General features: G+C 43.5%; 1 protein-coding gene across 3 annotated transcripts in view; it reads left to right on the top strand.

Moving 5' to 3' along the window:
• VPRBP (Vpr (HIV-1) binding protein) overlaps positions 1-23,817 on the top strand; it is a 119,123-nt gene that overhangs the window by 29,005 nt on the left and 66,301 nt on the right. For 2 of the 3 annotated variants that reach the window (XM_011992492.1, XM_011992493.1), the window contains 3 exons: positions 11,320-11,396; positions 15,136-15,209; positions 18,768-18,881. In XM_011992492.1, coding sequence (XP_011847882.1) covers positions 11,320-11,396; positions 15,136-15,209; positions 18,768-18,881 — 265 coding nt within the window. The remainder of the gene's footprint in view (positions 1-11,319; positions 11,397-15,135; positions 15,210-18,767; positions 18,882-23,817) is intronic. The other variant, XM_011992494.1, reaches the window with a different exon arrangement.

The raw sequence follows: 23,817 nt of genomic DNA, 5'->3' as shown, positions 1-23,817 counted from the left end.
AAATTCTAAATCAATTTTTTTCTTTCCTCAGATTTAGTCAGATTTCCCTACTTCCTGAAGCTGTTTAATTTTCTTAATTTTTTTTTTTTTTTTTTTGAGACAGAGTTCTGCTCTGTTGCCCAGGCTGGAGTACAATGGCATGATCTCGGCTCACTGCAACCTCCGCCTCCCGGGTTCAAGCGATTCTCCTGCCTCAGCCTCCCGAGTAGCTGGGATTACAGGCTCCCACCACCATGCCCGGCTAATTTTTCTGTTTTTTAGTGGAGACGGGGTTTCACCATGTTGGTCAGGCTGGTCTTGAACTCCTCACCTTAAGTGATCCACCCGCCTTGGACTCCTCCCAAAGTGAGTGCTGGGATTACAGGCATGAGCCGCCGCGCCTGGCCTTTTTTTTTTTTTCATAGAGTTTCGCTCTTGTTGCCCAGGCTAGAGTGCAATGGCATGATATCGGCTCACTGCAACCTCCGGCTCCTGGGTTAAAGCGATTCTCCTGCTTCAGCCTCCTGAGTAGCTGGGATTACAGGCCTCTGCCACCACGCCCAGCTAAGTTTTGTATCTTCTTAGTAGAGGCAGGGTTTCACCATATTGGCCAGGCTGGTCTTGAACTCCTGAGCTCAGGTGATCCACCTACCTTGGCCTGCCAAAGTGCTGGGATTACAGGTGTGAGCCACCATGCCCGGCCTATTTTTAAATTAGAAAAATAAAAATAAAAAAAATTTGATTCATTTTGTAACTGTTTGGTGAATGTATCTTTTTTTTTTTTGAGACGGAGTGTTGCACTGTCTCCTGGGCTGGAGTACAGTGGCGCAATCTTGGCTCACTGCAACCTCCGCCTTCCGGCTTCAAGCGATTCTTCTGCCTCAGCCTCCTGAGTAACTGGGATTACAGGTGTGCGCCACCACATCCGGCTAATTTTTTGTATTTTTAGTAGAGACGGAGTTTCACCATGTTGGCCAGCCTGGTTTTGAACTCCTGAGCTCAGATGATTCACCTGCCTCGGCCTTCCAGAGTGCTGGGATTACAGGTGTGAGCCACCACGCCCGTCCTGGTGAATATATCTTTACCTGGCTCTTCTGGCTCCGTTTTTTTGGAGACAGGGTCTCACTCTGTTGCCAGGCTGTAGTGGCATAATCTCAGCTCACTGCAGCCTTGATCTCCTGGGCTCCAGCCATATTCTTACCTCAGACTCCATACTAGATGAGACCACAGGTGTGCACCCCCACACCTGACTAATTTTTAAATTTTTTGTAGAGGGAGGGTCTCCCTGTGTTACCCAGTCTGGTCTTGAACATCTGGGCTCAAGCAGTCCTCCTGTCTCAGCCTCCCAAAGTGGTGGGATTACAGGCGAAACCACCGTGCTGGCCTACTTGACTCTTCCACAGATACCTGAAACAGACCATGTCCAAAATTGAGCTTATCATCCTCATTTCTGTGTGCCTTCTCATTTATTCATAACTTAACACTTTTTTTTATTCCCTACTTAGTTTTAAACTAAATGATTTTAAACTGAAAAACTTTTTTTACTTTTTATTTTTTGGGGCGATGGAGTCTCACTCTGTTGCCTAGGCTGGAGTGCAGTGGCACGATATCAGCTTACCACAACCTCCACCTCCCGGGTTCAAGGAATTCTCCCTGCCTCAGCCTCCTGAGTAGCTGGGATTACAGGTGCCTGCCATGATGCCGGCTAATTTTTGTATTTTTAGCAGAGATGGGGTTTTGCCATGTTGGCCAGGCTGTTCTCAAACTCCTGACCTCAAGCGACCTGATTGCCTCGGCCTCCCAAAGTGCTGGGATTACAGGTGTGAGCCACTATGCCCAGCCTGTTTTTACTTTTATTTTTTTTTTGAGACGGAGTCTTGCTCTCTGCCCCAGGCAGTGGTGCGATCTTGGCTCACTGCAACCCCCACCTCCTAGGTTCAAGTGATTCTCCTGCCTCAGCCTTTGGAGTAGCTGGAATTACAGGCGTGAGCCACCATGCTCGGCTAATTTTTCTGTATTTTTTTTATTAGAGACAGGGTTTTGCCGTGTTGGCCAGGCTGGTCTTGAACTCCTGACCTCAGGCGATCCGCCCACCTCAGCCTCCCAAAGTGCTGGGATTATAGGGGTGAGCCATTGCGCCTGGCCTTCGTTAGGTATTGCTCATGTGGACTGGCCCATTAAGCAGTGTGCCTTATAAGTTTGTCTCCAGTTTACCTTCTTTTAATACATCCTCCCCCTTGCTGAAAGATTCCTTTTTCTCATACACAAATATGATTTCCCTACCTTCATTCATAATTCTTCTCTGGCTTCCTTTTTCCTACAGAGTAAAATGTAAAGTTGTTAGGGTGGCCTATGAGGCCATTTATGATGTGGCTTACTTTTATAATATTGTAGTTCTTTCTCTATAAAAAGTAAGAAATCAATGTGTAAAAAGTTGTTTTCACAGCTATGATATTGGGGATGGGATGTTGAGGATTCCCACGTTCCAGTGACCTTCTCCTTAGAAAACCCATGAGCACCTCTACCCAGCCTTTACTTTTCTCTCTTTCTACCTTAACAGATTTTTTTCAATAAAATTATGTACCACACAGTTATTAAGTACCAGGTAGTGGGTAAATCATTATTTGAGGAGACACCAATAAAAAGACATAGTATCTGCTTTCAAGAATTTTACAATTTAGTGAGGAACCACGTGAAAAAAAGTTATAGTGTGGTATAATGGTGGAAAATAAAAATACGTACATGTGAATGATAGGAGTATCAAAACAAATCAAGGGGTGCTGGGTTGGATGCCTCACACCTGTAATCCCAGCCTGTCATAAATGGCGTCACATCATAAATAGCCCCATAGGATGAGAAAAAGAAGGATGGCCTCTTTTTTCTCCCTCATAGTATTAGTCTCTTTCTGTAAGTATTAACATTTTTTTTTTTTTTTTGAGATGAAATCTAGCTCTGTTGCTCAGGCTGGAGTGCAGTGGCACAGTCTCGGCTCACTGCAACCTCCGCCTCCTGGGTTCAAGCAATTCTCCTGCCTCAGCCTCCCGAGTTGCTGGGATTACAGGCGCCCACCACCACACCCAGCTTATTTTTCTATTTTCAGTAGAAATGGGGTTTCACTGTGTTGGCCAGGCTGGTTGGCCAGGCTGGTCTTGAACTCCTGACCTCATAATCTGCCCGCCTCGGCCTCCCAAAGTGCTGGGATTACAAGCGTGAACTACTGCACCCGGCCGGATTAACATATTTTTTAATGTCTATGTGCCTTTACACTTGGTATTTCTTTGGCCTGAAATGCCTTTCCTTGGCATGTCTGCATGGCAGGCCTAGTCCTTACAAGAAGTAGTTCAAGAATCATGTCTGTAAAACCTTCACTGACTGACTTCCATAGGTAGGTTTGGGCTCCCCATCATTAAACAAAAAACATTTTTTTTTTTTTTTTTTTTTAGTGACAGGGTCTCACTATGTCACCCAGGATGAAGTGCACTGGTATGATTATAGCTCACTGCTAAATTTTTATTTTTTAATTTTTTTGCGGGAGACAGGGTTTCACTATGTTGCTTAGGCTGTTCTCAAACTCCTCACTTCAAACGTTCCTTCTGCATTGTCTCCCAAAGTGCTGGGATTACAGGTGTGAACCACCATACTGGCCACCACTTTGTTTTAATACTCCTATCATTCATATGTATGTATTTTAATTTTCACCCATTATGCCACATTGTACTATGTGTGTGTGTGTGTGTGTGTGTGTGTGTGTGTATATATATATATATATATTTTTTTTTTTTGAGACAGAATCTCACTCTGTCACCCGGGCTGGAGTGTAGTGGCGCAATCTTGGCTTACTGCAAGCTCTGCCTCCTGGATTCACACCATTCTCCTGCCTCAGCTGCCCGAGTAGCTGGGACTACAGGTGCCCGCCACCATGCCTGGCTAATTTTTTATATTTTTTGGTAAAGACGGGGTCTCAGGTTTCACCGTGTTAGCCAGGATGGTTTCAATCTCTTGACCTTGTGGTCCTCCTGCCTCAGCCTCCCAAAGCGCTGGGATTATAGGCATGAGCCACCGCACCCAGCTATAATTGTTTTTTTACACGTCTCTTCACTAAATTGTAAGCTTCTTGAAGGCAGAGACTATGTCCTTTTTTTTTTTGTTTTTTTTTGTTTTTGAGACAGGATCTCCCTCTGTTGCCCAGGCTGGAGTTTAGTGGTGTGATTTCGGGTCACTGCAACCTCAACTTCCTGGGCTTAGTTGATTCTCCCATCTGAGCTTCTTGAGTGGCTGTGACTACAGGCACACACCACCCTGCCTGGCTAATTTTTTGTATTTTTAGAAGAGATAGGTTTCATTATGTTGCCCAGGCTGGTCTTGAACACCTGGACTCAAGCAATCCACCTGCCTCGGCCTCCCAAAGTGCTGAGATTATAGGCGTGAGCCACCATGCCTGGCCTACGACTATGTCTTTTTATTGGTGTCTCCTCAAATGATGATTTGTCCACTGCCTGGGATATGTAGGTATATATGTATGGTATATAATTTTACTTAATAAATGTGTCAAGATGGAGAAAAAGTGAAAAGTAAAGGCTGGGGAGGGGTGCTCATGGGTTTTCTAAGGGGAAGGTCACTGGAATGTGGGGATCCTTAATGTCTCATCTTCAATACCATAGCTGTTAAAAAATTGTTTTGTTTGTGCAGTGATCTCTTTTTATGGAGAACTATGATATTATGAAAGTTTAAATGGGGATAAATGCATTGTTCCTAATTGCTTTTAATGCATAGGGAACATGTGAGAATACCGCGTTTCTTTAAGGAACAGGATTATTGCTGACTGGTGGAAACTGGATTTTAATTGGTAGAGGCATTGGAGATTAAGAAAGTTAGGCCAGGTGTAGTGGTTTATGCCTCTAATCCCAGCACTTTGGAAGGCTGAGGTAGGAGGATCGCTTGAGGCCACAAGTTAAATACCAGCTTGGGCAACATAGTAAGACCCCGTCTTAATTTAAAAAACAAAACAAAAAAAGAATAATTAAACACCAGCTATTAAACAAGATACTTGAAATGCAGCCACAGTGAGTTAGAGAATCTAAATATTGTGCTGTTAACATGTGTATAATTGATGTAACTGTGAAAGGAGGAGAGTGTTGTTAATGAAGATGGTTATGTGGATTCATTCACTTGTTCAAGAAATATTCTTTGAGCACTTATACTAAAAGTACTTAATGTTTTATTTTCAACATTATTTTACATTATCATATTTTATCCTCAACTTTTTCAGTATGCTATGCTCTCCAGCAATGCAAAACCTAAAATTTGTTTGGACAGAGGGGTACTGTCCTCAAGGAGATAACTACCTGGGAAGCAACTAAGACTAACAGAGGCCTGGCATGGTGGTTCATACTTGTTATCCTAGCAGTTTGGGAGGCCAAGGCAGGTGAATTGCTTGAGCCCAGGAGCTCAAAACCAGCCTGCCCAACATGGTGAGACTCTTGTCTCTACAAAAAATGCAGAAATTAGCCAGGCTGGTGGCACGTGCCTGTAGTCTCAGCTACTCAGGAGGCTGAGGTAGGAGGATTGCTTGAGCCAGGTAGGTCGAGGCTGTAGTGAGCTGAGATTGTGCCACTACACTCCAGCCTGGGCAACAGAGACTCTTCTCAATAACAACAACAACAAAAACTAACAGATAAGGAACAATGCATAGTAGCACAAAATAGTATATAATGATGAAGTGCCAAATCAGGCAGTATGGTGGTTTGTGTGTGTGTGTGTGTGTGTGTGTGTATATATATATAAAACACACCTACTGGAATGGGAAGGTTTATACGTATTAAAGGGGTTATCAGAATGGAAAGAAAATGAGTGAATCGGTTCATTCCACTCAACAAATATTTGAGGACATTGTTTTGGTGTCAGAACTGTAAGAGGCACTTATCTGAACTTCCCCTTCCTCATTTGTCCCTCAAAGTATCTCTGAAAGACACATCATTAAATGATAGACTTTCTCAGATTTATTTACTTGCAAAAAACTGCATAGTGAGGCAGTGGAAACTTAGGTTAGAATCCTGGGTTTTGACTCCAATTCCAATGTTTTTTTTTTTCCCCAAGGCTGGAGTACAGTTTTGTACTCACTGCAGTCTCAACCTCCTGGACTCAAGTGATCTTCCCACCTCAGCCCTCTGAGTGGCTGGGGCACATGTTACCATGCTCCACTAATTTTTTTTTTTTTTTGTAGATACGTGATTTTGCCAGGTTGCCCAGGCTGGTCAGTTTATTTTATTTTAATCGCGGGCAACTTCCCTCCTTCACCAAATTGTGGGTCTGTTTACTGGGTCTTTTCTGAAATAGTTTTAGGGTTTTGTTTTTTGTTTTCTTCCCTCATCTGGCTGCAGGTTTGCGTGTTTTAGTGTATTCCAGGAAGAGCAAATGAATTTTAGGCCTGGCTGCTTTTTTATTGACCATTATTTTTATGATCTTTTGACAGTTTCGTAAGAACAATGTATGTCATTTTGTAACCTGAATCATCCTTTTATTAGTTTTTGACTTGATTCTGCTGAAAGAGGCTGGCTTTGGGCCAAGCTGTGTGAGTGGGCTTTTTTTAAAAAATTTTTTTAAATTTTTTTTTTTTTTTTTTTTAGATGGAGTCTCAGTCTGTCGCCCAGGCTGGAGTGCAGTGGTGTTATCTTGGCTTACTGCAACTTCCACCTCCCAGGTGCAAGCAGTTCTCCTGCCTCAGTCTCCCGAGTAGCTGGGATTACAGGCATCTACCTCCACACCTGGCTAATTTTTTGTATTTTTTTAATAGGGGTGGGATTTCACCACGTTGGCCAGGCTGGTCTTGTTTTTGAGATGGAGTCTGTTCTGTTGCCCAGGCTGGAGTGCAGTGGTGTGATCTCAGCTCACTGTAAGCTCCACCTCCCGAGTTCACGCTATTCTGCCTCAGCCTCCTCAGTAGCTGGGATTACAGGCGCCCGCCAACACGCCTGGCTAATTTTTTTGTGTTTTTAGTAGAGACGGGGTTTCACCATGTTAGCCAGGATGGTCTTGATCTCCTGACCTCATGGTCCGCCCGCCTCTGCCTCCCAAAGTGCTGGGATTACTGCTGGCATGAGTCACCGTGCCCAGCCATTTTTTTTTTTGAGATGTAATTTATATACTGTAAAGTACTCTGCTAGATGGATTTTTTGTTTGTAAGACCATTATCGAGATTGAGTTATAGTAGAACTTGAGTACCAGATTGCACCCTCCTGCCTCATCCCAGTCAATAGCTACCCTAAATTAACTGTTTTTCCTATTTTTGATTCTCAGTTTTTTGTTTGTTTTGAGATGGAGTCTCACTCTGTCACCCAGGCTGGAGTGCAGTGGCTTGATCTTGGCTCACTGCAATCTCTGCCTCCCTGGCTCAAGTGAGTCTCCTGCCTCAGCCTCTTGAGTAACTGGCATTATAGGTGCCCACCACCATGCCTGGCTAATTTTCGTATTTTAGTAGAGATGGGTTTTACCCTGTTGGCCAGGCTGGTCTTGACCTCCTGACCTCAAGTGACCCACCTGCTTCAGCCTCCCAAAGTGCTGGGATTATAGGTGTGAGCCACTGCGCCTGGCCCAATTCCCAGTTTTTATAATGCCAATTACTCTTGGAAAATGAGAAGAGAAGACTAAACAGAAGGAAAAACCCCCACAATTAACACCTAAAGAGCTCTTACTTGTCAGGTTTTGTTCTAATTAACTTAAACCCAGGGAAACTCTAATGTAGACTATTAGCTTGAGGCACAGAGAGGTTACATAATTTACCCAGAGTGTCTCACACTGTGGAAGAGCTCAGATTTGAACCCTGAATATCTGGCTCCAAAAGTCACTTTTATTATTTTTTTGGAGACATGATGCAGCAATTTTTCTTCTTCTTATTATTTTTTTATTTATTTTTTGAGACGGAGTCTCCCTCTGTCGCCCGGGCTGGCATACAATGGCACAATCTCGGCTCACTGCAAGCTCCGCCTCCAGGGTTCACGCCATTCTCCTGCTTCAGCTTCCCAAGTAGCTGGGACTACAGGTGCCTGCCACCACGCCTGGCTATTTTTTTGTATTTTTAGTAGAGATGGGGTTTCACCATGTTAGCCAGAATGGTCTCGATCTCCTGACCTCGTGATCGTCCTGCCTCGGCCTCTCAAAGTGCTGGGATTGCAGGCGTGAGCCACCGCTCCCTGCCCTGGAGTGCAGCAGTTTTATCATAGCTCACTGCAGCCTTGAATTCCTGGGCTCAAGCCATCTTCCAGTCTCAGTCTCCTGAGTAGCAGGGACTATAGGATGTGTTGCCACCATGCCTGGCTAATTTTTAAAGTTTTAGAGGAGATGAGGGGATTTCCCTATATTGCCCTGGCTGGTCTCTTAACTCCTTACTTCTAGTGATTTTCCCGCCTTGGCCTCCCAAAGTGCTGGGATTATAGGCATGAGCTACTGTGTCTGGCCCAGAGGCCATATTTTTAACTTCTCTGCTATATTGTTTAGTTTTAACTGAGGATACTAGTAGATCTTTTTGGTTTTTTTTTCTTTTTTGATACTAGTAGATCTTACAATATATAATTCTAAATATATTTAGTGAAGCTGAGGTGGAAGTATTGCTTGAGTCCGGGAGTTCAAGACCAGCCTGGGCAACATAGCAAGGTACTGTCTATATAAAAAATTAAAAAAAATAGCCAGGTATAAGGCCAGGCACAGTGGCTCACACCTGTAATCACAGCACTTTGGGAAGCTGAGGCAGGTGGATCATGAGGTTAGGAGTTTGAGACCGCCTGACCAACATGGTGAAACCTCATTTCTACTAAAAATACAAAAACTAGCCGGGCATGGTGGTATGTACCTGTAACCCCAGCTACTCAGGAGGCTAAGGTAGGAGAATCGCTTGAACCTGGGAGGCGGAGGTTGCAGTGAGCCAAGATTGCGCCACTGCACTACAGCCTGGGCGACAGAGCGAGACTCCGTCTCAAAAAAAAAAAAAAAAAACACCCAGGTATGCTTATGCACACCTGTAGTCCCACCTACTTGGGAAGCTGATGCAGGAGGATTGTTTAAGCTCAGGAGTTTGAGGCTGCAGTGAGGTATGATTGTGCCACTGTGCCACTGTAGTCCAGCCTGAGAGACAGTGAGACCCTGTCTCTTAAAAAATAAAAAAATAAAAACCATCACCAACAAAAAAAATATGTACACATACATTATTTTGTGTGATTGCCCTTTGTGTCAAAGAGAGGTTTCAGAGTTTAGAAGGAAAGGAAGAAAAAGCAGAAATACTTCTGAAGCTTGATTAGAGTGGACCAGTAATTTTTGCAGAGAGTTTAACCCTTTTATTTATTTATTTTTTTGAGACAGAGTTTTACTCTTGTTGGCGAGGCTGGAGTGCGATGGCATGATCTCGGCTCACTTCAACCTCCGCCTCCTGAGTTTAAGCGATTCTCCTGCCTCAGCCTCCCGAATAGCTGAATTTACAGGCATGCACCACCATGCTTGGCTAATTTTTTGTATTTTTAGTGGAGATGAGGTTTCTCTATCTTGGTCAGGCTGATCTCAAACTCCCGACCTCAGGTGATCAGCCCGCCTCAGCCTCCGAGAGTGCTGGGATTATAGGCGTGAGCCACCACACCAGCCAAGAAAGTTTAACTCTTAAGACTAGAAAGGGCTGGGCTCACACCTATAATCCTAGCACTTTGGGAAACCAAGACGGGCGGATCACCTGAGGTCAGGAGTTTGAGATCAGCCTGACTAACATGGCAAAACCTTGTCTCTACTAAAAAAAAAAAAAAAAAAAAAAAATACAGAAATTAGCTGGGCGTGGTGGCACACGTGTGTAATCCCAGCTACTTGGGAGTCTGAGGCAGAAGAATCGCTTGAACTCGGGAGGCGGAGGTTTCAGTGAGTCGACATCACGCCATTGCACTCCAGCCTGGGTGACAGAGCGAGACTCCATCTCAAAAAAAAAAATAAAATAAAATAAAAGTGTAGCAAGGCTGGGTGTGGCAGCTGAATGCCTGTCATCCCAGAACTTTGGTAGGCCAAGGTGGGCTTGAGCCCAGGAGTTGAGTCAGCCTGGGGAGCAAATTCCCCATCTACAAAAAATTTTTAAAGTTAGCTGGGCATGGTGGTGTGCCTGTAGTCCCAGTTATTCGGGAGCCTGAGGTGGGAGGATCACTTGAGGCTTCAGTGAGCCATGAGTCGTGCTGCTGCACTGCAGCCTGAGCAACCGAGTGACACCCCGTTTTTTTTTTTTTGGTTTTTGGTTTGTTTTTTTGAGAGAATCTCATTCTGTCACCCATGCTAGACCTTGTTTCTTTAAAAAAAAAAAAAAAGACTAGAAAGTATGGTGTCCTGGAAATAAGCACATAGGAGAGTTTGACATAGGACAGAGCATGTTAGATGGAGAGTATGATAGGCTTGTATTGGCTTGTCATTGTAATACAGTGTCAGTCTTAGGACACTCAAATAGTAATTTTTCTTGTTTTTTTTTTTTATTTAAGATGGAGTTTCGCTCTTGCTTCCCAAGCTGGAGTACAATGGAGTGCAACCTCTGCCTCCTGGTTTCAAGCGATTCTCCTGCCTCAGCCTCCTGAGTAGCTGGGATTACAGGCATGTGCCACCATGCCCAGCTAATTTTGTATTTTTAGTAGAGACGGGATTTCTCCATGTTGTTCAGGCTGGTCTCGAACTCCCAACCTCAGGTGATCCTTCTGCCTCGGCCTCCCAAAGTGCTGAGATTACAGGCGTGAGCCATCGTGCCTGGCAGGAAAAGGAAGATTTTAAAGATGACTCCTAGGTTTTTGGTTTCTGAGGTGAAGGTAATGTTATTTTTTGAGGCAGGGAAAGTTTATATGAGTTTTGGGGGCGGGGTGTGGTAGCTCACGCCTGTCATCCCAGCACTTTGGGAGGCTGAGGCAAGCAGATCACGAATTCAGGAGATTGAGACCATCCTGGCTAACATGGTGAAACCCCGTCTCTACTAAAAATACAAAAAATTAGCTGGACGTGGTGGCGGGTGCCTGTAGTCCCAGCTATGCAGGATTCTGAGGCAGGAGAATGGTGTGAACCCGGGAGGCAGAGCTTGCAGTGAGCCAAGATCACACCACTGCACTCCAGCCTGGGTGACAGAGCGAGACTCCATCAAAAAAAAAAAAAAAAAAAAGAATGAGTTTGGGAGAAGAAACTGTTTTATGAGATAATTGCTTAGATTTCTATGTAAGTCAGAAGAAATAGGCTTTTTCTAACTTTGGTTTTATTTTCTACCTTGACTGTCGAATTGACTGTTGTAGGAGGTGGTGCATTTTTTTATGCTTGTCCAGAGTTGACTTCTTGTTCCCTTTGTGCTAGGATGTCTCAATTAATTGAAAAAGAAACTGAAGAGTATCGTAAAGGGGATCCAGACCCATTTGATGATCGACATCCTGGTAAGACTTGTGCTCCTAAGTGTGGGTCTTTTTTTTCTCTTTTTTTTCTTTTAAGACACTTTTATTAAAGCAAGAGTCTTTTTTTTCTTTTTTAAAAAAGAAAAATTGCTTATGGGAATATTTTTGAGTTGCAATAGCATCTTCTGTGGTAAGTTTTAAGACCTTTTATTTGTTAAAATGTTGCTCAAGGTGGAACCGGTGAGGAGAAATAAATTTCTGGAAAAAATTGGAAATATTTTTGGTATTTGCCGATTAAATATCACTTAACTAACCTAAAGGAACAAAAGTAGGTGTACTTTAGTTAACTCGGTTGGTATGATGACAAAGAATTAAAAAGAAAAATGGTCTTCCTTTCAGACTTTTTCCTTTTTGGAGACGGATACTCACTCTGTTGCCCAGGTTGCAGTGCAGTGGCATGATCATAGCTCACTGCAGCCTGGATCTCCTGGCTCAAACTGTCCTCCCACTTCAAGCCTCTTGAATAGCTGCGACTACAGGCATGTACCATCATGCCTGGCTGATTTTTATTTTTTATTTGTTTGTAGAGATGGGGTCTTGCTTTGCTGCCCAAGTTGGTCTCGAACTCCTGGACGCAAGCTGTCCTCCTGCCTGGGCCTCCCAAAGTGCTGGGATTATAGGCTTGAGCTACTGTGCCCAGCCAACTTTTTTAAACCATAAAAGCAAAAGATGTTCTTCTCTGTGCCTTCATCTTTCTAATAATAGTTATCCTTTTAATAATTATCCTTTTACTGTTGAAGAAATATAGTTGAGAAAACATTCAGTGTCCTGCTTTTAGTTAGGAAGTTGGTATTTGGAACCTTGACGTTTATGTCTGCTTTGGTGTCTTGAGAACTAAAGTGTGCCTTCTCGTGTTAATTTGGTTTTATTTTGGGCTTATTTATTTATTTATTTTTTGAGATGTCGCCTTGCTGTGTCGCCCAGCCTGGAGTGCAGTGGCACAATCTTGGCCCACTGCAACCACGGCTTCTTGGGTTCAAGCAATTTTTGTGCCTCAGTGTTCCAAGTAGCTGGGATTACAAGCATGCACCACCACAGTCGGCTAATTTTTGCATTTTTAATAGAGAAGGGGTTTCACCATGGTGGCCAAGCTGGTCTTGAACTCCTGACCTCAAGTGATCTACCTGCCTCCGCCTCCCAAAGTGCTGGGATTACAAGCGTGAGCCACTGAGCCTGACCAATTTTGGGCTAATTTAATTAAGGCCATGACAGCACCTGCTTTGGTATGGAATTTGCTACTGTGGTACAGAATTATGAGGGACTTGAGACTGCCATTTTATGTTTACTATAAAGTAGATCACCAGTAGGCAAAGCTGAAGTCATTCATGGGCCCATAGTGCATATAAGCTCTATAGCCTGAAGCAGTCCTTTCTGGAGAGGAGTCTGAAATTTTGGCCTGGTGCAGTGGCTCACGCCTGTAATCCCAGCATTTTGGGAGGCCGAGGCAGGAGGATCACCTGAGGTCAGGAGTTCGCGACCAGCCTGACCAACATGGAGAAACCCCGTCTCTACTAAATATACAAAATTAGCCAGGCATAGTGGTGCATGCCTGTAATCCCAGCTACTCAGGAGGCTGAGGCAGGAGAATTTCTTGAACCTGGGAGGCAGAGGTTGTGGTGAGCCGAGATCGCTCCATTGAACTCCAGCCTGGGCAACAAGAGCAAAACTCTGTCTCAAAAAAAAAAAAAAAAAAAAAAAAAAGAAAGAAAATTTGTGTGTAGAAAGAGAGTGTGAATGAGTGGGAGTTATAAAAATAAGAACATTGTATATTCACCTGAATGTTCCAGGGTTTACTGCTATTTCTTATACTTTTGTTCTCACATGTAAGCTAGGCATTTCAGATTGAGAGTCTAGTTGCTTATGTGATGTTATCTGCTGCTCTTGTCCTGGACATCCCTACTTGTGACTACAGAGGAATATTCACGATTTAACCCACATCTTCAGTAACTCAAATCAGAGCATGAAGAAGAAAGTGAATGTGAAATCAGAAATTAAGTTAATGCATAGGATTATGAAAAGCATTAAAAGATAGATGATCATGCTGAGTGTCACTGCCTGGAGATGGATTAAATGGCAATGAGGAAGAAAGGAGAGACAGACAGATATGCCATTTTTCAGTAGAGCTTAAAAAGCAATTTTTTCCTAACTGTTAATGTTAAGCAATATTTGTCAGTGGCATTATCTCTTTCATTAAAAATAAGGATTTCAGTTTCATGATTTATAAACAGCTAACATTAGGTAATGTATGATCCTTTTTGTTTTGGTGGTGCTTTTCTCTAATGTTTCTTTTTGTGAATTACTTTGAGATACTAATTAACAGCTTGGTAAAAACATCAGCAGCTCACATCTTGTCTTCATCCTCTATTGTATGTTTTGACTAAATTTACCTCTCTAAATGCTCTGAAAGGAAATGAAATAAATTAGAGGTTTCTGTTTTAAAAGCAAACCAGGCCGTGCGCAATGACTTATACCTGTAATCTCAGCACTTTGGGAGACTGAGGCGGGCAGATCACCTGAGGTCAGGAGTTCGAGACTAGCCTGGCCAACATGGTGAAACCCCGACTCTACTAAAAATACAAAAATTAGCCGGGCGTGGTGGCAGGCACTTGTAATCCTAGCTACTTGGGAGGCTGAGGCAGGAGAATTGCTTGAATTTAGGAGGTGGAGGTTGCAGTGAGCCAAGATTGAGCTGCTGTACTCCAGCCTTGGCGACAGAGCAAGACTCCGTCTCAAAAATCCAACAACAACAAACCGTAATTCTCCCTTCCATCAACTAATTCTTCTATCATTAGGCTATGCATTGAGTTGATCCTAGGCCCCTGGCCTTTCTTTCCACAAGTGCTAGGAAGTTAAGATGGCCAAGGTTACTGTATCTTTAGGGTTAGTGATTGCTTGGTGGAATTCACCCCCGTCACCTTGACCCAGGGTGTCCTTACATGTTTGAGGATGCATCTCTGTTGCTATTGTCATTGTAGTAGAAGGAGAGGTTGGACTTGGAGCCTGTCTTCTCCAGGCCACCCATAGTTAGAAGCATGCTTCCTACCTTTTTATGGATGGGAAGTCAGAAGTTTTCTCTCTCTTAGGTTTCTTTATGATTCTTTTGTAGACCTTGTATACTCTTGGTGATGCTGATCTGGATCTAGTACTTGTTTAATTCAGCAGTGCTGTATAGGCAGTATGCTAGGAGATGGGAAGGCTAGAGAGCAGTGTCTCAGGTTTTTACATTGTTATTTTTAAAGCATATTTCTTTTTTTCTTTTTTATTTTTTTCCAGACAGAGTCTTGCTCTGTCACCCAGGCTGGATTGCAGTGGTGTAATCTCGGCTCACTGCAACCTCCACCTCCTAGGTTCAAGCAATTCTCCTGCCTCAGCCTCCTGAGTAAATGGGATTACAGGTGCCCGCCACTGCACCTGGCTAATTTTTGTATTTTTACTAGAGATGGGATTTCACCATGTTGGCCAGGCTGGTCTCAAACTCCTGACCTTGTGATCTGCCCGCCTCGGCCTCCCAAAGTGCTGGGATTACAGGCATGAGCCACCACACCCAGCCTAAAGCATGTTTCTTATGTAATCTAGTTTAGCACAATAATCTTTTGTTTCTGATTATTTTTGCTGGCATTTTATTAGTTTTTGTAACAACCCAGGTGCCTTTCCGGAGGTCTAAGTTGCTTGACTGGGGTGACTTACTCATTCCTTTGTTCCTCCCCTCTTCTCTTGGTAGGTCGAGCTGATCCAGAGTGTATGCTGGGCCACTTGCTGAGAATACTCTTCAAGAATGATGATTTCATGAATGCAGTAGGTTTGCTTCTTACTTTTCTCCAGCAATTACCACCTGTAGATTTTGTATCTTTATTGTTTTTTCATGAATAGTTTGCCTTCTCCAAAGGCCTTGACAAAGTTGGGAGTAGAGTTTTTTGCCAAAGTCCTGGTTGTGGCCATAATGCTTTCTCTTTGATATGTACTTTGATATTGGTAAGGCCTCCCAAGGTATCTACGCTCATTCTTGGGCAAAATGATTTTGAATTTGAGAGTATAGGGGCCCTCTTGAGTTTTTGAATGGAAAAATAAGAGTGATGCATACAGCATGCTTCTGCACTGACACTGTGGGGTATGCATTGGGCATGCAGAGGGATAGAAAGGTGCTTTCTCTCTCTCTTGAGGGGCATGTGAGGAGTAAATGAGAATATACATATTTTACTCAGCTCCTGAACATAGTAATTGCTCAACAAATTGTGGCTGATAGTTTTGTTTTTGGAGGTGGGATGCCATGATGTTTGAGAACGTGGGCTTTGGGAGTCCATGTTTTGAATTTAAATCCAGCTCCTTATTTCACTGACAGACTTAAGTCCCTTCAAGCTTTATTTTCTCCCCGCTTTCTTTTTCTTTTCTTCCTTTTGAGACAGGGTCTGGCTCTGTCACTCAGGCTGGAATGCAATGGCACAGTCTTGGCTCACTGCAACCTCTGCCTTCTGGGCTCAGGCGATTCTCCTGCCTCAGCCTCCTGAGTAGCTGGGACCACAGGTGCCTGCCAACCACACCTGGTTTATTTTTTTGTATGTTTAGTAGAGATGGGCTTTCACCATGTTGGCCAGGCTGATCTTGAACTCCTGACCTCAAGTGATCCACCCACCTTGGCCTGCCAAAGTGCTGGGATTACAGACGTGAACCACTGCGCCCCGCCGCAGCCTTATTTTTCTAGTCTATAAAATGGAGTTAATAGCATTTAAAACCTTTTTGGTAATCCTTGAGTGAAATTAAGCATGAAGGTGCTTGGCAGAGAGCCAGGCACATGATGAAGGCCGAATAGGTATTAGCTATTATTATCATTTATTTATTTACTTATTTATTTTTTGAGACAGAGTTTCACTTTTGTTACCCAGGCTGGAGTACAGTGGCATGATCTTGGCTCACTGCAACCTCTGCCTCCCGGGTTTCAAGTAATTCTTCTGACTCAGCCTCCTGAGTAGCTGGGACTACAGGCATGCGCCAGCACACCCGGCTAATTTTTGTATTTTTGGTAGAGACGGGGTTTCTCCATGTTGGTCAGGCTGTTCTCAAACTCCTGACCTTGGGTGATCCACCTGCCTTAGTCTGCCAAAGTGCTGGGATTACAGGCATGAGCCACTGTACCCAGCCAGTGTTAGCTATTATTATCTGTATTATGTTGACTCCTAGATTTATTTCTGTATCACCAATGTGTCTTTCTTAGTTTCAGATCACTTCCAACTGCCTTCTAGACATTTCCTTCTGGGTATCTCCCATATACACCTTGAATTTTATGTATCTAACCCCGTTTGCTCCATAATTTATTTCTCTTGTTCTCTAGCTCAGTAATGATGTCCTTGTCTAGTCAGCTAGAAAGCATCCTTTACGCCTCCAAACTCTCTTATACAGTGGATTTACAGATGTCATTATTCCCTTCACCTTAAACTTCACAAATCTCTCTAGTTCTGTTCTTGTCACCAGACCCCATTTTAGCTAGACCACAGTTGAGCCAATCATTTCTCACTTGGTTACTGAAATAACGTCTTTACTGGTTTCTTGTCTTGTCCTCCTCTAATTCATTCTTCACTTTATAGCCCAGAAATTGTGGTGCCCTCTTGCTTAAAATCCATTAATGGCTTTCTGTTACCTTCAGGATAAATTTTAAGTTTCTTAGTTTGGTATAAAAAGCAAATCTGTCTCTGAACTTTGTTCTCTGCAGTTTCAGTTCTTGCCTTCTGGCCCTCCTCCCCTCCAGTGTTTCCTTAGATACTTCTTCTCATCTTTTACATCCTGGCTTGGAATCCCTTCTTCTCTTAAGTCTTCTCTGATTCCTCTGCAAGGGTTTGTGCCCTCCTAGGGGCTTCTGTAGCATCCTTTACTCATGGTATTACCTGTTTTCCCAAATGTCACCTCTATTGAATCACACATCTTTTTTTTTTTTTTTTTTTTTTGGGACAGGATCTCACTCTGAGTGCATTGGTATGATCACTCACTGCAGCCTTGACCTACCATGCTCAAGGATTCTCCTGCCTCAGCCTCCTGAGTAGCTGAGACCACAGGCATGTGCCACCATGCTTGGCTAAGTTTTAAATTTTTTTGTAGAGACAAGATTTCACTGAGTTGCCCAGGCTGGTCTTGAATTCTGGGCTCAAGCGATCCTCAGATTTTGGCCACCCAGTGTGCTGAGATTACAGGGATGAGCCACCACACCCAGCCTGGATAATCTTGGGTTGGTGGGACTGTGTCAGTTATTTACTGTTATAGGCCCAGCACAGAACATAGTTCCACTTAATGTTAGAGATTCAGTAAATAAGTGCCAAATGGAGATTTTATTAATATATATTATATGTATTAATTATATATATAATTTATTATAAAATCTGAGTTTTTCATTAACCATTGTCAAGAATATGGGGCTCATATTGCCCTGCTTATGCTTTTAAAAAAGTGTATATGCAGTGGTGTAGGGGCCAGATGTGATGGCTCATGCCTGTAATCCCAGCACTTTGGGAGGCTGAGGTGGGAGGATCACTTGAAGCCAAGAGTTACAGGCTAGCTCGGGCAACGTAATGAGGCCCCGTCTCTACTAAAAATTTAAAAATTAGCTGGACATGGTGGTGTGCACCTGTGGTCCCAGCTGCTTGGGAGGCTGAAGCTGGGGATCACTTGAGACTGGGAAGTTGAGACTGCAGTGAGCCGTGCTTGTGCCACTGCACTCCAGCCTAAGTGACAGAATGAGACCCTGTCCATAAAAAAAAAAAAATAAAGTGTATATGGAAGGGGTTAGGTTTCTTTGTGGCATTCTTTTTTTTTTTTTTGAGACAGGGTATCACTGTTGCCCAGGCTGGAGTGCAGTGGTGATTAGGGCTCACTGCAGCCTTAACTTCCTTGGCTCTGGGCATCCTCTCACCTCAGCCTCCTGTTTAGCTGGGACTACAGGCATGGGCCACCACCCTTGACTGATTTATGTATTTTTGGTAGAGATGGGGTTTTGCCATGTTGTCTAGGCTGGTTTCAAACTCTTGAGCTTAAGTGATCCTCCTGCCTTGGCTTCCCAAAGTGCTGGGATTACAAGTGTGCATCACTGGCGTCAGCATTCGAGCTTTAATTTCTATGATTGCTGAGTTGTTTTGGGGGGATTTGGCTTTAAAGCTGCAGAAGAAATTATGTGTGATATCATCATGGCTCAGCAGGATCATAAGTGTTTATAATAATTAAAGGTTTTATTAGTAAAACTTTAATTAGTTACATACAGTCTTCTTTCATACCTGTTAAGAAAGTAATGGGAATATGTTGAGGTTTTATTAGACGTCCTTAGTTTGACTGGGTTGAATTTTAGATGAACACTATTTCTTTTTTTCTTTATAGCTGGTGAATGCATACGTGATGACAAGCCGAGAGCCCCCTTTAAACACTGCAGCTTGCAGACTCCTACTAGACATCATGCCAGGGCTGGAAACTGCTGTTGTCTTTCAAGAAAAGGTAGTTAGCGAAAAGTAAAGTCATAATGTTATTTTGTAATTGAATTATGTTCTATTTGATTTGTCTTTGTGGTTAAAATCATTGTTACAGTTTTTGTTATTCATATAGTAATACATGTTATAAAAATCTAAGAGATCCTGATAGGCAATAATAAAATTATTTATTTTTTATTATCATTTTTAAAATTGAGATGGGGTCTTGCTGTATTGCCCAGTGAACAGCTGGGCTCAAGTGATCCTCCTACTTTAGCATTTCAGATTGCTGGGATTATAGTCGTGAGCCTCTGCGCCCAGCCAGAAATTTAAAAATAGTTATTTTGATGAATACTTGTTGCTTGGGTGCTATAGTTTTTTTTTTTTTTTTTTTGAGATGGTGTCTTGCTTTGTCACCCATGCTGGAGTTCTATGGTGCAATTTCGGCTCACTACAACCTCTGCCTCCTGGGCTCAAGCGATTCTCCTGCCTCAGCCTGCCAAGTAGCTGGGATTACAGGCGCCCACCACCATGACCAGTTAATTTTTGTAATTTTAGTACAGATGAAATTTCACAATGTTGGTCAGGCTGGCTTCGAACTCCTGACCTCAGGTGATCCACTGCCTTGGCCTCCCAAAGTTCTGGGATTACAGACGTGAGCCATCGCGCCCAGGCAGTGTTTTAAATTTTATTTTATTTACTTTTTTTTTCTTTTTTTGAGACTGAGTCTCGCTCTGCCGCCCAGGCTGGAATGCAGTGGTGCAGTCTCAGCTCACTGCAACTTCCTTCTGGGTTCAAGCAATTCTTGTGCCTCAGCCTCCTGGGTACCTGGGATTACAAGTGTTTGCCACCATGCCTGGCTAATGTTTGTATTTTTGGTAGAGACAGCGTTTCACCGTGTTGGCTAGGCTGGTCTCAAACTCCTGACTCAAGTGATCTGGTCATCCTCCTTGGCGTCCCAGAGTGCTGGGATTACAGGCATGAGCTGCCGCACCTGGCCGTTATAGTATTTTTTTAAATCTTGCGATTATATGTTGTGTGGGTTTTTGTTTTTTTTTTTTTCTTTTTTTGAGACAGAGTCTTGCTCTTGTCGCCCAGGCTCGAGTGCAGTGGTGTGATCTTGGCGCACTGTGACTTCCGCCTCCCAGGTTCAGATGATTCTTTTGCCTCAGCCTACCGAGTAGCTGAGACTACAAGCTTGTGCCACCATGCCTGGCAAATTTTTGTATTTTTAGTAGAGACGGAGTTTCACCATATTGGTCAGGCTGGTCTTGAACTCCTGACCTCATGATCCGCCCACCTCAGTGTCCCAAAGTGCTGGGATTACAGGTGTGAGCCACCGCACCCAGCGTTTTTTTTGAGATGGGGTCTCTGTTGCCCAGGTTGGAGTAAAGTGGTGAGATCACCATGGCTCACTGCAGCCTTGACCTCTTGGGCTGAAGCTGTTCTCCCACCTCAGCCTCCTGAGTAGCTGGGAGTACAGGCATGTGCCACCATGCCCGGCTAATTTTTAAAATTTTTTGTAGAGACAAGGTCTCACTATGTTGCCAGGCTAGTCTTGAACTTCTGGGCTAAAATCATCTTCCTGCCTTGGCCTCCCAAAGTGCTGGGATTATAGATGTGGGACGCCATGCCTGGCTCATGTGTTTCTGGAATGGATTTATGATCTCAAACTCTTACTCTTGATGAACGACCTTCCCAGTGATGAAGAGCTTTGTATTTGAGGAAGCCTTTTCTACGTGGTATTTAGTATTCGTGTAGCTAATATTAGAAGATCTCTTTTGTGCTGTGTTTGTTGTAGGGGCTTGGAATATTTTGTTAGCAACATGAGAGCTTTACATTCATGTAGGTGTTTGGGGGTGGGCAAACAAAAGTAAACTGATAATTTGAAATAAGAGTAAGTGTTAGGAAGACAAGCAAATGTTAAATTGATAGTGACTATGCACATATACTTCGACTATCAAAAATTAGGGACTGGGTTGGCCGGGCATGGTGGCTCACGCCTGTAATCCCAGCAATATGGGAGGCCAAGGTGGGTGGATCACGAGGTCAGGAGATTGAGACCATCCTGGCTAACATGGTGAAACCCCATCTCTACTAAAAATGCAAAAAATTAGCCAGGCGTGGTGGTGGGCTCCTGTAGTCCTAGCTACTTGGGAGCCTGAGGCAGGAGAATGGTGTGAACCTGGGAGGTGGAGCTTGCAGTGAGCTGTGATTGTGCCACTGCACTCCATCCTGGGCGACAGAGTGATATTCCGTCCCCCCGCAAAAAAAAAAATAGGGGCTGGGCATAGTGGCTCACGCCTGTAATCCCAGCATTTTCGGAGGCCAAGGCGGGTAGATCACTTGAGGCTAGGAGTTTGAGACCAGTCTGGCCAACATGGCAAAACCCTGTCTGTACAAAAAAATACAAAAATTAGTTGGGTGTGGTGAGGTGCGCCTGTAGTCCCAGCTCCTTGGGAGGCTGAGGCATGAGAATCGCTTGAACCCAGGAGGTGGAAGTTGCAGTGAGATAAGATCATGCCACTACACACACCCTGGGCAACAGAGCGAGACTCCATCTCAAATAAAATAAAATAAAATAAAATAAAATAAAATAAAGAGAAAAATTAGGGCCAGGTGAGGTGGCTCATATCTGTAATCCTAGGACTTTGTGAGGCTAGGGCAGGAGGATTGCTTGAGCCCAGTAGTTTAAGACCGGCCATATGCCTTGGCAATACAGCAAGACCCTGTCTCTACAAAAATAAATCATTAGCTGGGCACGGTAGGTCATGCCTGTAGTCCCAGATATTTGGAATGCTGAGGCGGGAGGATCGCTTCAACTCAGGAAGTAGAGGCTGTGGTGACCCCTATTCATGCTACTGCACTCCAGCCCTGACAAGAGAGTGAGACAGAAAAAAAAATTAGTTACTCAAGTTTTAGAAGTAATGTAAATATTTTGTATCTTAGCTTTAAGAATTTGCTATGTGAATTGGATATGCCCCATGGCTTGTTTTTTTTTTTTTTTTGAGATGGAGTCTCGCTCTGTCGTGCAGGCTGGAGTGCAGTGGCGCAGTCTCAGCTCACTGCAACCTCTCCCTCGCGGGTTCAAGCAGTTCTCCTGCCTCAGCCTCCTGAGTAGCTGGGATTACAGGTGCGCACCACCACGCCTGGCTAATTTTTGTATTTTTAGTAGAGATGGGGTTTCTCCATGTTGGTCAGGCTGGTCTAAAACTCCCTACCTCAGGTGATCCACCTGCCTCAGCCTCCAGAGTGCTGGGATTACAGGTGTGAGCCACTGCGCCTGGCCACTTGCTTTATTTTTAAAGCTATTAAAATTTTAATCTTCTTAAGCACTCTGGAAATCCTATTTTGTTTTCTTTTCTTTTGAGACAGATCTCATTCTGTTGCCCAGGCTGGAGTGCAGTGGTGTGATCACAGCTCACTGCAGCCTTGACCTCCTTGTCTCAAACCATTCTCCTGCCTCAGCCTCCCAAGTAGCTAGGACCATAGGCAAATGCCACCATGCCTGGCTAATTTTTAAAAAAAATTTTTGTAGAGATGAGGTCTCCCTATGTTGCCCAGGCTGGTCTCACATTCTTGGGCTCAAGCAGTCCTACTGCCTCAACCTCCCAAAGTGCTGGGATTATAGGAATGAGTCACTGCACCCAGCCTGGAAGTCTTATCATAGTTAAGTGTATGACCCAAATTAAAGATCTGGATTCTTATTTAGCTTTTAAGAAAATTCGTATTAACTTTTATTGCAGAATAATTGTGCCACATAAAGTATTTTAAAGAATAACATTGTGATTAACGTTATAATTTGCAGTATTTCTTATAGACTAATATCTCCAGTTAGCAACCCCTATGTGAGACTAGAAGAATCTATATCTTTGTAAAAAAATTTTGATATGGATTCTTCTGAAAATCAGGATAGTAAAAGCATTTATGGCAATATATTTGTATACACAAGGTTTAGCTAAGATTACAGATTTTTTTTTTTTTGAGACAGAGCCTCACTCTGTTGCCCAGATTGGAGTGCAATGGTGTGATCTCGGCTCACTGCAACTTCCGCCTCTTGGCTTCAAGCGATTCTCATGCCTCAACCTCCTGAGTAGCTGGGATTACAGGCGCCTGCCACCATGCCTGGCTAATTTTTTTTGTATTTTTAGTAGAGATGGGGTTTCACCACATTGGCCCGGCTGGTCTCGAACTCCTTACCTCAGGTGATTCACCTGCCTCAGCCTCCCAAAGTGCTGGGATTACAGGTGTGAGCCACCGCATCCAGCCAATGATAGATGATTTAACTGGGCTTTTTGAAAATTTCCATGTTGTCTTTGTAGAAAAATCATCTCTGGTTCTTTATAGTTTCATCATTGTAGATCTAAAAAGAAATGAATGCCTTTTGGAGGTTAGAAACACTATTTAAGGGAAATTATGAATAATAAAGCTTTCTGCAAGAACAGTTTTATTGTTTCTTAATTATTGGTTTATTGGGAGAAGTGACTTACTCTATTGTGCATTAGATTGGAAATTGTCTTGAATCCAGTGTTTAGAGAACAGATTGCAAGCCTCTTTCATATTGTGTTACTTGATTACATGATGATCTGTACTCTTCAGAAGTATCCTATGCAGCTTTTTTAAATGAATCAATGTTTCTTAAAATACTTTAATTATAGCAATTAATGAGTCAGAAATAATTATTTCTCAACAAATTGACTATTGGTGTTCCTCAAAGTTATAATTAAGAGTTATTCAGCCTGGATGACCTAAGGAGACCTCATCTACAAAGAGATGGAGTCTCTTTGTGGGTGTAGTGGTGCACACTGTAGTCTCAGTTGCTTGGGAGGCTGAGGTGGGAGGGTTGCTTGGGCCCAGGAGGTGGAGGCTGCAGTGAGCTGTGATTGTGCCCCTGCTTTCCAGCCTGGGAGACTGAATGAAACCCTGTCTCAAAACAGAAAAGAAAAAGACTTACTGCTCTAGGA

Source organism: Mandrillus leucophaeus, unplaced genomic scaffold, assembly GCF_000951045.1.
Source record: "Mandrillus leucophaeus isolate KB7577 unplaced genomic scaffold, Mleu.le_1.0 Scaffold412, whole genome shotgun sequence".
Lineage (NCBI taxonomy): Eukaryota > Metazoa > Chordata > Mammalia > Primates > Cercopithecidae > Mandrillus > Mandrillus leucophaeus.
Note: the sequence above shows the minus strand (reverse complement) of the source record. Positions and strands in the feature narration are given on the sequence as shown.